The sequence below is a fragment of the Desmodus rotundus genome, chromosome 3 (assembly GCF_022682495.2).
Source record: "Desmodus rotundus isolate HL8 chromosome 3, HLdesRot8A.1, whole genome shotgun sequence".
In the NCBI taxonomy this organism is placed as follows: Eukaryota; Metazoa; Chordata; class Mammalia; order Chiroptera; family Phyllostomidae; genus Desmodus; species Desmodus rotundus.
In genome coordinates, this window is record NC_071389.1 from 24,390,724 (window position 1) to 24,404,208 (window position 13,485).

General features: G+C 55.7%; 1 protein-coding gene across 1 annotated transcript; it reads right to left on the bottom strand.

The window, feature by feature from the left end:
- Positions 1-58: 58 nt before the first annotated feature.
- Positions 59-8,040, bottom strand: FHL3 (four and a half LIM domains 3). The gene is made up of 6 exons (XM_053920745.2): positions 7,908-8,040; positions 3,205-3,378; positions 2,943-3,117; positions 1,827-1,996; positions 1,516-1,702; positions 59-1,389 (listed from the first exon to the last, which is right to left on the bottom strand). Exons 2-6 carry the CDS (start codon positions 3,358-3,360, stop codon positions 1,235-1,237), a joined length of 843 nt encoding a protein of 280 aa, XP_053776720.1. The 5' UTR covers positions 3,361-3,378; positions 7,908-8,040; the 3' UTR covers positions 59-1,234.
- Positions 8,041-13,485: the final 5,445 nt, after the last annotated feature.

The following is a 13,485-nucleotide window of genomic DNA, read 5'->3' on the forward strand; positions in this document are numbered from 1 at the left end:
GCCAACCCCCCCTCACTCACTGGCTCATTCCCGCCCCCGCCCTTAAATCACTGGGGGCGGGGAGGGGGAAAGGGGCGGGGGCGGGGCCATGACCCATTGATGCCGGGAATCGGATCCAGATGTTCCCGCGGCGCGTGCAGCTGCATCCTTGCCTTTTTTGGCAAAAAACGTGTGGCCGCGAGCGGATCCTGGGCCGCCTCGGCTAATCCTCGGAAAGAGGGGGAAGGGGGCTGAGGGTCTGGGCCCAGACTGGGGATCCGCACCGGGTGCTCTGCGGGATTTGGAAAGGACTGTTAAGGGAGGTGGGGCGGGATCTGTACCAGACGGGGTAACCCACTGGCACCCCTGCTTCCGTTCAGAATCTGTCCCAAACCCCTCCCTTCTCCACAGGAGGAAAAAGCCCTCAGCCAGCAGGAGGGAGGCAGGCTAGGCCCTAGAGGGACGGTAGCAGCGCGGGGATCCCCTTTCTCCAGAGAGATTTCCCATCCTGTGGCCCGCAGCTCCCCCTCTGCCCTACATTGAGGACGTTTGGAATAGCCTCAGAGTCTCCGGTCTGCAGAGGAACCTTTCTTCCCCTTCCACTCCCAGACAAACACACAGAGGCCTGTGCTACCTCACACTGCTTTATTGCAGAATCTCCAAGTGGCTGAAACAATTCCACCCCTCTGCCCATCTCTGGGCAAAATGGAGCTGAAATGAGAGAACACCCAAAGAGCGCGGGCTGGGCAAAACCCTGTGCCCTAGAACCCCCTAGCCAGAGAACCTCTGATCTGCTGCCCAAACAGCCTCAGCCCTGGGGACAGGAGTGGAATAGGGGTGGGGAGGGTCAAGCCTGAGGATAGCACTTCTCAGGCACCCATCAGAGACCTAAAGTCTCTGCAGAGAAGCCTAGATTGAAGGGGCCTGGGTCCCAGAGTCCCCCTTTGGAGGGCTGGGGTCTAGAGCCCTGGTTTGGGGAGCGGGATCGGTGTGGGAACCGTGACACTAGAGGACAGGGCTGAGTTCTTGAGTTCAGGCTTGGGAGGGGATCTGAATGAGAGGTTCTGTAAGAGCCCAGGTTTGGGGGCCCTGGGTCCAGGAGTACCAGTTTGTGGATGTTGCAGTGGGGAGGCTGAATCCCGGAGCCCAGGGGGAGCCCCAATTTGGGGAGAGGCTGGGTCCCAGAGGTGGTTTGAAAAAGGAGCCTTAGTCCTCAAGCCCTGGTTTGGGAGGGCCTGGGCCCAGGAGCCCTGGCTCAGGGCCCTGCCTGGCTGCAGCCCTGGCACAGTACTTGGTCTCCGTCTGGCACGAAGCCTTGGCCCACCAGGGAGGTGGAGCAGCGGGCGCAGGCGAAGCAGCTGTGGTGCCAGTGGCGGTCTTCAAAGGACACGTACTTGCCTCCACCGAGTCCTGGAGGGAGGCTGGAGGTTAGCTCTGCAGACCTAGAGGGCCATCCTGGCCCTCAGTCTCACCCAATCTGAGGTCCCATTCCCTTGCCTGCACCCTACCCGCTCAGTTATCTGACCCTTATCCCACCTGTGATGGGGCGCTTGCAGCTGCTGCACTTGGGTGCAAAGAGTTCTCCAAAACAGGCCACACAGTAGGGATCATCATCCCGGGAGGTGAACTGCTGCCCTGCCAGGGGTGTCTGGCACCCGGTGCAGACCAGGCATTCTCGATGCCAGGGCTGGTCACGGTATGTCACGCCACCCTGTGTCAGCGTCTGTGGGGGCAGCATCTGTCAGCAGGGAGGAGTGGGTATTCCCACCCCACAACAGAGCCTGGCTCACCCCCACCCATGCGTGCAGTGGAGAGCAGTGTCCCCACCCTGCTGGTCCAGCCCCCACCTTGCTGCAGCGGGCACAGCGAGGAGCAAACTTGTTCTCATAGCAGGGCACGCAGTAGTGAGCACCCTTGTCAGGCACGAAGGAACGGGAGCCCAGCGGCTGCTCACAGCCGCTGCACAGGAAGCAGTGCTCATGCCACGTCTGGCCGCCATACTCCAGCTTCCGGGACCCTGTGGGGAACAGGGACCCCACTCAGAACCTGTGTCCCAAGCTCCTGAGAGCCACCCTCTGCTACCCAACCCCCACCAAGGAGAATCCCCACTGCTTCCATGGCCCGAGCAGGGTGGTATCGCTAACCACCCACGCTAACTTCCCACACACACTGGACATGCTGGCCGAGCACGTGCTAAGCCCCCATAAACTAGACATGAGGGTTTGACATATGTGGAGTTCCCGTGTGGACCAGACATTACTGTCTCATGTCACAGGCATGATGACTCAGCATATGCTCAGCCCTTACACACCACATATGATGGTTTCAGCACACACACAAAGACCCCACTTACATTAGCCCAGCAAGTCTCTGCCCACACGAAGTTCTACAAGCTAAGCCCCTGCATATCTTAATCATGCCATTCTCTACATATTCTAAATCCTCACATGTATCTATTGGGCATGCAGCTCAGCGCACATGTTAAACCCTCAGTTTATTTGTCCCTGCACACACCAAGCCCCAGTGCATCAAGCATGACGGTCTCAGTATACTCTCAGTTCCTACATGTACCAAACATGCAGCTCTTCAGACATGCTAAGCCCCCAGGTGTGTTGGTCTGCCCACACATGGTAAGACCACAGGTGTACACCAGGCCCACTGGTCCAGCACACATTAAACCCTCAGGAACATACCAAGCTTGACAGTTCCTGTACATGCTGGGCTTCCACATGTATACTGGAGAGCACCAGTCCCTCCGTCTGCTAAGTGCCCCAGAGCACACGAGCACCCCAGATCCTGCGTACACTACGTTTCCAGGAACCTGCTGTCTGTGCAGGTCTTCACTGTATAAGCCTCCATGTATGGACCAGACAGGCGTGCCAGTCCCTTGCATATGCATGAACCCTGTGTCCCAAGATGCCAGGCATGCCAGTCCCACATACAATAAGCCCTCAGGGACGTACCCGGCATGACGGTCTCCCCACAGGCAGAGCACTGTGAGGAGAAGGCACTGCAGTAGCAGTCATTGCAGAGCAGCTCACTGTCCTGGCAGGTGAAAGGCTCATCGGCTAGGGAGCGCTGGCAGCGGCAGCAGCGGAAGCAGCCCTCATGGAAGTGGCGGTCTTCGTAGAACAGCTCCTGCCGGAACATGGCAGGGGCACTGGCACCTCTACCCCTTCCCGCCAGCCTCCGCCCACTCCCTGCCCTGCCCAGTCTGGTCCTTACCCTCGAGTCATGCCCGATCAGCTGCTGGCACTCAGCACAGGTGTTGGCAAAGGTGTTGTCGTAGCAGGGTACACAGTAAGGGCCATTGTCTGTCTGGATGTATTTGCGGCCATACAGGGACTCACTGCATTTTGCACAGTCAAAGGCCTCGCTCATGGTGGCTGTGAGTGAGCCCTGTCGGGGACACAAAGTGCAGCGGGGTCACCAAGAGGGGCTGTGGCTTAGCCCCTTGCAAGAGCCCTTGGCATGATGAAGAGCAAGAGAACAGGTACAGAAAATTCTAGGTCAGAGTAGGGTGGTGATGGGGAAGGGGTGCTTCTGGGAACCCAGGAAACCTGCATGTTTATTTCTGTATTTAACTTTGGGGTGGAAGGGGGTCAGGAAAAAATCAGGAAGCAGAAGTTGTTTTCTTATCTGGGCCCTGGCAGATCTGGGGGGAGGGGGCTTTTCCTGGGTCAGTGACTCATTTCCTGCCCCAGCCTGAGTTTAGCCTCCACTGTCACTACTGTCCCCAAGGGGGTAAGAGCAGGGGCAGAGAGCCACCCTGTTCTGTCCCATACAAATAGCACCCCCACCCTCTCCTGACTCCTAGACAGGGACCTTGAGATACGGATAAAGGAACCCCTATGCAGAGGGCTGGAGTGGGGCGCTTAGGGATGGGACTGGGCTGTTCCCACCCTATCCAGGAAACAGTGGAATGTTAGGGGGATGCTGGGCGGATGAATGGTGGAGGTGGAGGAGGCTCTGTCATTGAACCTCACCTCCCAGGAGAATCAGCCCAGCAGCAAGGACTTCAGAGGCTCAGCTTAGGTTAAAGCAGGAAGGAAATCCTGCAAGCTGGACACAGCTAAGCTTCCCCAGCTGGACCCTCTGCCCTCACCCCCTACTGAGTCTCTGGTCACACCAGCCTGGGCAGCCTTGGCCTGCAACATCTGCAGCAGCTGTGGCAGCCCAGATGGCCAGATGTCAGGTTTTGCCAGCAAGAGGGGAGGGAAAAGAGAGGCAGAGGGGAACGGGTGACAGATTATGCAGTGTGCCTCCCTGGCCTCTCCTGCTGGGGGCCATCACTCCTGGCAGCATCTGGCAAAGCCCCAGTATCTTTCCATCCCCTAGGTCATGATTTCCCTCCTGCTTCTGGGAGAAACAGTCTCTCCCCAGCTTTTGTGATTTCTAAGGGTTTGGGGCAGGGGGAGTCAAGAGTGAGAGTGGGAGCCACTGAAGATATTTTCTCCCCAATCAGGCCCCCTCTCAGATGGGAAGTCCGATAAGGGGGAGCCCTAAGAGCTGTTCTGCAGACACCCACCCCCCAACCAAACCTCAGACACTTTCCATTTTCTCAGGAACAAAGCATATTTGTGGGATGAGGTCATCTACACAGCTGCCTCTGGAACAGGAGCACGGGGAGTGGGGAGGGTAGAGAAGTGGGGTTCCTGGTCCCTTCTGCTGCCCGATTCCAGTCTCTAACCCCAGATTCCGAGCTCCCCACCACCAGCCTCCTCCATCATGAAGCCTGCTGAGGACTGGGATCCCAGGATGGGTGGAGAGGAACCCCCAGAACCCACAGGGAGGGGATGTTCTCACAGCTGCAGACGAGCCTGGGGAGTACAAAGGAACCCACCAACCCACTCCCTCCACATTAGACCTCAGGAACTGGCAGTCCCCAGAGCCTGTCCTGGCTCAAGTTGAAGGAAAAGCCCTCCTTCGCTAAGCCACCCCTAGTGGGAAATTCTCCCACCAAGCATTGCTCTGGCTTGGAGTTCAGACTCCAGGCGCCAGTAGACGCCCCAAGCCTGTAGAGTCTGGCTGTTTTGAAGGGATGGCTCGTGAGCTCACAACTGTCCTTCTGTACCATGGGAGGACATTCAGTTGACAGCCCAGGCCAGGCCACGAGGCAACCAGAAGCTGGGGTCTTCACAGCAGGGAATTCTGGGGTAGGGGCTATGCTGTAGCCCCTATGGGGTAGGGTGGAGGGTACCCCCCTTCTCACTCTGCTCCCCACCACCAGGCCTGGGTTTCCTCTGGCCCAACATCTGAGGATTGCCTGGGCTGTCAGCCACTGGGCAGCAGGGGGCCACCCAGGTGGGGTGCGGCCATGCCTCTGTCCAGGATTGCGCTAGACCTTTTCCTTCCTTCCTGGCTTGGCTCTAAGCAGCCACCACCTTCCAGGTCCATGCTAGCCTTGGGCCCACCCCCTGGGAGGTAGCCATCACTCTGAGACAGGGGTACCCCAAATAGGGTATGGGCATGGCTTCTGTTCCCCTTCCCAGAATCCCCCAGTCTGTCCAGCTGGGCTCCAGTGAGGGCAGAGTGAAGGGCACTATCAAGGCCCACCTGTCTCTGCCCATTCCCTCCTCCCCCTTTCCCTGGCAGATCCAGGGGACTGAGGGATCTAGTCTTGTGTTTCTTCTTGGCGGGGAGGGCTGTGCAAGGGAGACTGCTCAGTCAGCCAGATGGCTCTCAGCCCCTGCCCCCACTAACCCCCCCCCCCCCACATACCTGACCCAAACACACACATCTAGCCACCTCTCAAAGTTCAGAGTGGCTGGATAAATGGTGGTGGCCTGTGGTGTGCAGAGGCTTGAGCTGCAAAATATACACCTCGGAGATCTCGGGAAGGTCACTCTAGCTTTCTGATCCTGTTTTCCCATCGAATAGTCCCTCCTGCCTCCTGGGATTGTTGTTGGGCTAAAATGTGGTGATACTTGAAAAGCACCTTGCAGTAATTAGTTGTCATTAAATGGAGAATATTAGTGTTTTGATTATTAGCCCCTCCCTCATACTGGGGTCAGACGATAGTTTCTCAGCCCCGCCTCGGTTGGGGAGCTGGCCTGGGATTTGACCTGGACATTCTCAGTGTAGGCCCAGGGAGAGAGCAAAGGGGCAACCCCTAGTTCTGCTGGGGACACCAAAGAGGCCCAGGCTATGGGGCCAGCCTGACTCCAGCGATCATAATTTTGAGACCCCTCACACAGGTACACAGGTGCACACATCTGCATGCTGCTTGGCCTCTCACAAAGTGCATTCCCACCCACCCACCCACTGACACACCGTTTCATCAGATCTCACGAAAGGCAGGCTGGGGAGTGGGTCATCCCCATTTTACAGCTCAGCACAGAGGCCAGGGAGAGGGGAGGGGCAAACTCAAGGTCATTCAGGTATGAGAGAGCCCAGGAGCCCTCTCCTGTTTCTGTTTCCCTGGACATGCTGCAGTGCTGGTGGAGGGGGTGGTCAGCGTTTAAGAGCAGGGGTACATGAGATGCTGGGTGATCAGTAGTACAGGAGCCTGGTTCTTCTCCCCAGCTGCCAGCCCTTCAATTGGAAGACACCCAGGAGCCTTTCCAATTACCCATGCCAACCACTCAACCCTTTTGCCCCCCTCCAGCCCTCACTGTCCAGAACCCTGGCCAGGCCCCACAGCTGTGAGTCAGGATCAGAAAAGGCCCCTCCCCCAGCTCCCTGGAGTTGACAGGAGACTAAAGGCGAGAAATCTAATTCCCCCCGCCCCACCCGCTGCTACCAGGCACCTACCCCAAACTCTCTACTCTCCCTTCCTCCCCACCCCCCACGGAGCCTGGAAGTCACAGCAGTTTAGGGGAAGGGGGGGTGGGTGGGAAGCAGGATCCAGCAGCTGCTCTGGGGACAAGACAGGAACAGTTCATTCACCCCAGGTCCCCCAGGGCTGAAGCAGCCCGTCCAAGATCTGAGTTTAAAAATAAGTTGGGGCTGTCTTGGTGTACGCCTGGGGCTCTTTCTTGATCTCAATCTTTCTGTCTCAGGTCCTGTCCTCCTGGGGACTCAGTTGGCCCAGAGTTTGTGTTTCCCCACATTCTTGCTTCCCAGTCTTCCCGGGCCCGAGTCTCCCAGGGTCTGTCTCGGAAGCTGTCAGTGTGCCTCCATGAAATCTCAGTCTCTCGGCGTCTAGCGCTGTTCCACTCAGCTTCTGTCTGTCTCTGCACACTTCACAGCCGTCTGTAAGTTGTGGAAGTCTCCCTATCTCTGACTGGCTATCTCCCAGCTGCCCGCCTCTGTGAATTCTACCTCTGAACACTCAGGTCTGGTCTCTTAGCGTCACTATTGGGAGGAAGGTCGTGGTCCCCACCCCACCCTAATTCTTTACCTCTTAGCATCTCTGTGCCTGAGCGTCTCTGTCTCCAGTCTCTGAATGTCCTACACGCCTCACAAAGGCTGATTCACTACACGCTAAGGAGGCTTACTTGTCCAGGACCCTCCAAGGCCCTGGGAAGGGCCCAAGTCATTGTCCGCCTTTTCCTAAAATGCTCCACAAAACCTGGGTCTGTCCCTATGCGTCAGGTCTGTCTCGCGGTGACTCTACGCCCAAGTCTCTGCGCCTGTTTCGAATAACTCTGCAGCCTCCTGTCTAAGCCTGTCGCTCGTGTCCGGTCTCCCGCTCCACAAGGCTTTCTGGGAGCCTCAGTTTCTCAAACCCTCCGGGTCTCTATTTCGAGACTCGGGCTTTTCTATTTCAAACTTGGCCCCCTCCCCCGCCTAACTCCAGCAGCAATCCCCGCCCCTCCCGGAGGCCGGGAGCCCTGCGGTCCCGAGGACGCCCTTCGGGGCTTAGCGCCCTGGGCACCCGCGGCAGGACTAGGCGGAGGCAGTGGGCGGGCCGCCACCGCTCCCTTCCCGGCGCTAGGGCTGGGGCCGGGAGGTGGGATCGGAGCCGGGCTCGGTGGGGATCTCACCTCGAAGCCGGCGGCCGCAGCGGGGCGCGGTGCTCCTGGCGGTGGCGGGGGGTGGTGCGAGAAACCAGGCCCGCGTCCCTCGGCGGCTTCTACCTGCGGGCCGGGCCACGCGGGGACCAAACGAGCTGCCGGCGAGGCTGCCGGCTGCACCCGGACTGTGACCCGGGCTGTGTGGGCGAGTGGGAGCGCGGCCCCAACCCCTCCCCTAGGAAGTGAGCGCCGGGACCCGCCCCGCCCGGACCCCGCCCCCTGCCGCCCCTGCTGCCCCTGGCCGCTGGGTGCGGACCCCGCCCCCGGCCCATGGTCCCCGAGGCGGGGCGGGGGTGGGGGGGGGCGATGCAGACCCCGCCCCCACTCCTTTTAGACCGGAGCCCACCCCAGCCACCCTCCTCAGGCACAGCCTAACCTGGTTTTCCCGACCTTCTCGGGCGGCCAGGACCCCGCCCCTGTCCCCTCCCTGCAGCTTTTGCGATCCTCCCTCCCTGCTCCCCTCTTCTTCTTCCCCCGCCCCCCAGCTGCAAGTAGGAGACTGCCGTATTCAATCTCAGGCAAGGGTACAGGACCCAGCCAACCGAGGTCCATTTGGGGACTAAGAGTATTCACGCCCTTTTCGTGTCCTCCCTCAGCCCCCAAATCACCCCCAGGAGTCACACTCAGCCCGAGTTTGGGAAAGAGGCTTTAATCCAGACTGGAGGAGAGGATGGGTTTTTGACCCTGTTCTCTCGTCCCTCTCAGTGACCTAGGTGGTCTCTGGGAACATGCAGTGAAGGGAGGACCCCCACCCCCACCCCACAACCTTCGGGCCTTGACTTTCAAAGGGCTTTATTCCACAATTCTGAGTGGCAAAAACAGAAGTAGCCACCTCCTCGCCTCTAGCTGCATCCTGGGACTGAGAAGTCTGGCCTAGGTTTCCACAGTGCCTAGGAATAGTTTTGACCTTTGAAGCCCAGGGGAGACCCTAATCCTTGGCCTCATGAAGTTTGGGCTTCTCTGGGAGGGGTGTGAGGAGTGTGCGCGGTCAGGGCACTCCAGCAGAGGCGGAGGGAAGTGGAGGGAACCCCTCCTTCCTCACCTCTACAGTTTCCAACCCTCTGGCTTCCTCGCTGTGCCTGGAGGGTGGACTGGCGCCTACTGGGGACACAAAGCCCTATCGGGTCTTTGAGGCCAACCCCCCTGGGATCCTCAGGCTTGTCACTAGGAATAAATAGCCTCAATCTGGAAGGGGAGGAGAGGGAGGAGGAGGCTCTACTGTGCTGTTTGCAAAACAGACAACAAACCAACCTTGGAAACACCTCAGCATCTAGAGTGGAGATTCAGGTGGGCGCAGAGGCTGGGTCCAGCCCAGCTGTCAGGGCAGAGACTCATTTCCACCCAGGCTGGGGCTCCTGAGTACCCTCCTCTGCCCTCTCTGAATCAATTGCTTGCCTTCCTGGGTCCCAAGTCACCCCTGAGGCCAGGTTTCCTTTCAAAATTAACTAATTGCTTGTTTATTATTGTTGTTCTTGATGCCTAAACCGTAAGAGTCATGAGGGCAGGAAATGGGGTCCTTCCTGATCACCACCCAATCCTCAATACCCACTGTAGTGTTTGGGTAACAAATATTTGGTGAATGCATGAAAAACAGATGTGCTTCAGTTTGGATCCCTCCTTTCCCCTTAGTTTGGACCACAGACACCTGCTATCCGGAGTCCAGGGAGAGAGCAGCCAGCCCATGGGTGGGCCCTTTCTCTGGGATTTGTCTTGCAGGTGTAGGAGACTCCCAGCCCTAGGGAGTGCAGCGAAGACTGCTTGTTTGGAGTAGATGGCAAAAAGTCTCCTCTGGCCCTGACCGGTGTGACTCGGTTGGGTGTCCTCCTGCAAAGAGAAAGGTCATCAGTTTGATTCTTGGTCAGGGCACATGAGTTGCAGGCCCGGTTCCTGGTTGGGGCACCTGTGAGAGGTAACCAGTCGATGTTTTTCTCATACATCGATGTTTCTCTCCCTTTCTCCCTCCTTTCCCCTCTCTCTAAAAATGAATGAATAAAATCTTTTTAAAAAGTCTCCTCTGGGGGAAGGGAACAAGTGAGCAGCCTTTGGAAAGGTAGGGGCTACTAGTGAATGAGGGAATAAGGATGGTGCTGGATCAAAGGTAGAGTTGGGGTCTCTGGTTTTTACTAATGGTTTGAACAGCCTTAATAAAAGCCCATCTTTTCTGTGTTCTTACTCTGCACTAGCTCTGTCTGGGCACTTTACATATATTAATGCACTTGGTTTTCCAACAACTATTTTTTTTGATAAAGGACTTTTTTTTTAAGATTATTTATTTATTTTCAGAGAGAGGAGAAGGGAGGGAGAAAGAGAGGGAGAGCAACATCAGTGTGTGGTTGCCTCTTGCGTGCCCCCAACTGGGGATCTGGCTCACAACCCAGGCATGTGCCCTGACTAGGAATCGAACCGTCAACCTTTTGGTTCACAGGCTGGCACTCAATCCACTGAGCCAAACCAGCCAGGGCCCAACAACTTTTGCAATATATATTTTTATCCTTGTTTTAAGGATGAGGAAATGGAGGCATAGAGAAAGTAAGTAACCTGTCAATGGTAACAGAGCTAATAATGGCAGACTGGATTCAAATTCAATCAAGTGTCAAAACTCCTAATGCCAAAAAAGAATGTGGGGGCTAAAAATATTAATACTTTTTCTCCCACCTTTTTAAGTTGTTCTGGCTGGGCTAATCATCAAATTAACAGAGAAGATTAACAGGAGAAAATCAAAGACTTTAATATAATACATGTTCATGGGGAATCCACGTAGGCATGAAAATTCCAAAGACAGCGAGGCAATGATGGGTACATAAGACTTTTGGACAAAGGAGAGAATGGGGTATTAGATTTCCGAGTGTTTTGTTTCTTAATTAACAGCTTAAAATCAATATCCCAAAAAGGCAGCTTCAGGGTAGCAAAACTTTGGTTCCCTACAAGAGCTTAACTGTTAGACTCTACAGTCTCTGCAGTCATTTACCTCTTCAAGCCTCAGTCTCCTCATCTGTGAAGAATGGATGACTTCCTGTCTCACAGCAGTCTTGTGAGGGTTGGATGAGAACACAGTAGGTGTTCAATATGTGGGAACTCTCCCTGCCACATACACTGCCTTTCAAGGTCAAATGTTAGATTCTGCTGCTGGACCTGGAGTCTGGAGGCCAGAAAAAGTTGGGGGATTTCTGACTTGGCCCAGCCGGGGGAAGGGGAACTGGTGATGGGCAGGGGCTGTTTATCATTGTTGCTCTTGATGCCTAAATTATAAGTGCCCCCTCTGGTTCCCCTCTCCATTTCCAGCTCTCCAGTAGGCTCACATTTCCCTGCCTGCTCTATTTCCAGTGACTCAGGAGGACGTGCCCCAGGGAGGTCTAGGGATCAGCCACATGGACTCCCTGTTCCTGTTTCCCATCAGTCTTCCCCCCCTCTCCCAGGAACAGGTGTGTCTGAGCCCAGGGCTGGAAGCAGAGCCTGAGTGCTGGATGACTAGCCTTGGGTAAGTGAGATCTGATTGTCCCTTCGCTCACTCAGGAGGTCCCCATACACCCTTATCTTGTGGTGAAAGCGGGCTTGCTCAGGGTCTCCCAACTGTTCTCTCACCTTGGGTTTTCAGAAGGAGACCTTGGGTGGTGACTGAGAGGCCTCTCATGGCTTCCTCTGGGTGCTGAATCACTCTGATGCTTGTAACCACAAGCCCTCCTCGCAGTGAGAAAACTTCTTTCCTTCTTTGGGTGTATTGCTCACTCTTACCCCTTGGGCTGCCTAGGGTTCCTTCCCCCTTCCAGTGTACAGAGCTCTCTTCTCCTGGGTATACCTATCACTCAATGCCTTCTTCAGAGCGAGTGGCAGAAGTGACTGGGGCTGCCACCTCCTCACTCTGCCTGAAGGCTGGGCTTCTTAATCAAAAGAGACTGGAAAGGTGGGCATAGGCCAGATCACGAAGGGCCTTGTCTTTCCGTGGTTAAGTAACAAATGAGATGGAATGTTGTTAGTGCATGTGGCCCTAGTTGGGGAGGGCTCAGACTCAGAGGCAGAAAAAATTTTTTAACACTGCAGATCCCAGCTACTCTCAGTTTTTTCATGCCCACTGGTCTACTGGACTTGCACCTCCAGGGACAGAGAGGATTTCCCCACAGCTCCTCACCTGGAGGAGTGAGCCCTGTTGTGTGAAATGGGTACACTCACAGAACTCGCTGAAGGCCAGCTTTATGTGGTGGAGAAGAAACGAAGTGCTTCTGGAGTGCTCTGCTGAGCCCAACCCTCTCTCTGCCCTTACAGTTAGGTTTAGTAATAATAACAATAATAGCTCCACTTGATTGTGAACACAGAATTTTATTTTTATATTTTTTAAAGGTTTTATTTATTTTTAGAGAGAGGGGAAGGGAGGAAGAAAGAGAGGGAGAGAAACATCAATGTGTGGTTGCTTTTCAAGTGGCTCCCACTGGGGACATGGCGGGCAACCCAGACACGTGCACTGACCGGGAATCAAACTGGCAACCCCTTGGTTCGCAGCCCACACTCAATCCACTGAGCTACACCAGCCAGGGCTGAACACAGCATTTTAAACATGCTGTTTCATTTAATGCTCACAACCATTCTGGGGTATATAATTAGTACCTTAACTGCACAGATGGGGAGATCAAAGTTGAGTGAAGCTAACTTTGTCTTGGCTGGTAGCAGGTAGGATCAGAACACACGTCTGTGGTTTAAGGACCTAATCATTTACATTGTACTGCCTCTGACACTCATTCTGTCAACCAGCCATTCTCTTGAGGGTGTAAGACTCAACTGTAGAGCTACTGCCATGATGTGACTCCTTCTTCATTTAACTGTGAGCCCCTTGATGGACCTATAAAGTAAGCAGTACATGCCAGTTATTACTGTTTTATGGATGGGAAAAATGATGCTCATTAAAGTCAAGTGCCTTATCAGAAGTCAGAAAGGCAGTAAGTGACACAGCCAGACATGATTTTAAGGTCTATAACAGGGGTCCCCAGGGCCGCGGACCGTTAACGGACTGCGGCTTGTTACAAATCGGGACCTGAAGGAAACTCTCCTGATCTCCGCCTCCTGTCTCCGCCCCCGTTGACCCCGCCTCCCGCCCGCAGTACCCTGCGGGTGGTGCGCGACAGCAAGCTAGAGAAGCTCTCCCGAGCTCCACCTCCTGACGCCCCCCTCTCCCCCGCCGCCTGAGCTCCGTCTCCTATTCCACTCCACCCGCCCCGTCCCCCCTCCCTGGCTCCCGGCCCATGCCGTGGAAAAAGCAGTCCCTGGTGCCAAAAAGGTTCGGGACCGCTCCTCCATAGAGCACTTTTTTCGGTATCTCCTAAAATTCACACAGCTCCGGGCTTTAAATGCACCGCCTAAATACTGCAAGTGGAGCGCGGCCGTAGGAGGCTGCGCATGCACACTCAAGTTCAGCTCAGCAGCAGCAGTGCCAGCCACGTGTTCCCAGGTGCCTACGCGAGCAGAGCGCGAAGGCGAGGTACACGTAGACAAGCACTGGCGAATAAGAACTGGCTCCTGCGGAGTCAGGAGACTAGATTTAGAGAACTACACTTCCCAG

What these genes read in the sequence shown, in the direction of transcription:
- FHL3 (XM_053920745.2), bottom strand. Translation starts at nt 3,360, where the DNA reads ATGAGCGAGGCCTTTGACTGTGCAAAATGCAGTGAGTCCCTGTATGGC. An exon ending in TGGGGAGACCGTCATGCCGG is followed by an intron (nt 1,997 to 2,942) that starts GTACGTCCCTGA and finishes TGTTCCCCACAG; the next exon opens with GGTCCCGGAAGCTGGAGTAT. An exon ending in CTGCAAGCGCCCCATCACAG is followed by an intron (nt 1,390 to 1,515) that starts GTGGGATAAGGG and finishes GCCTCCCTCCAG; the next exon opens with GACTCGGTGGAGGCAAGTAC.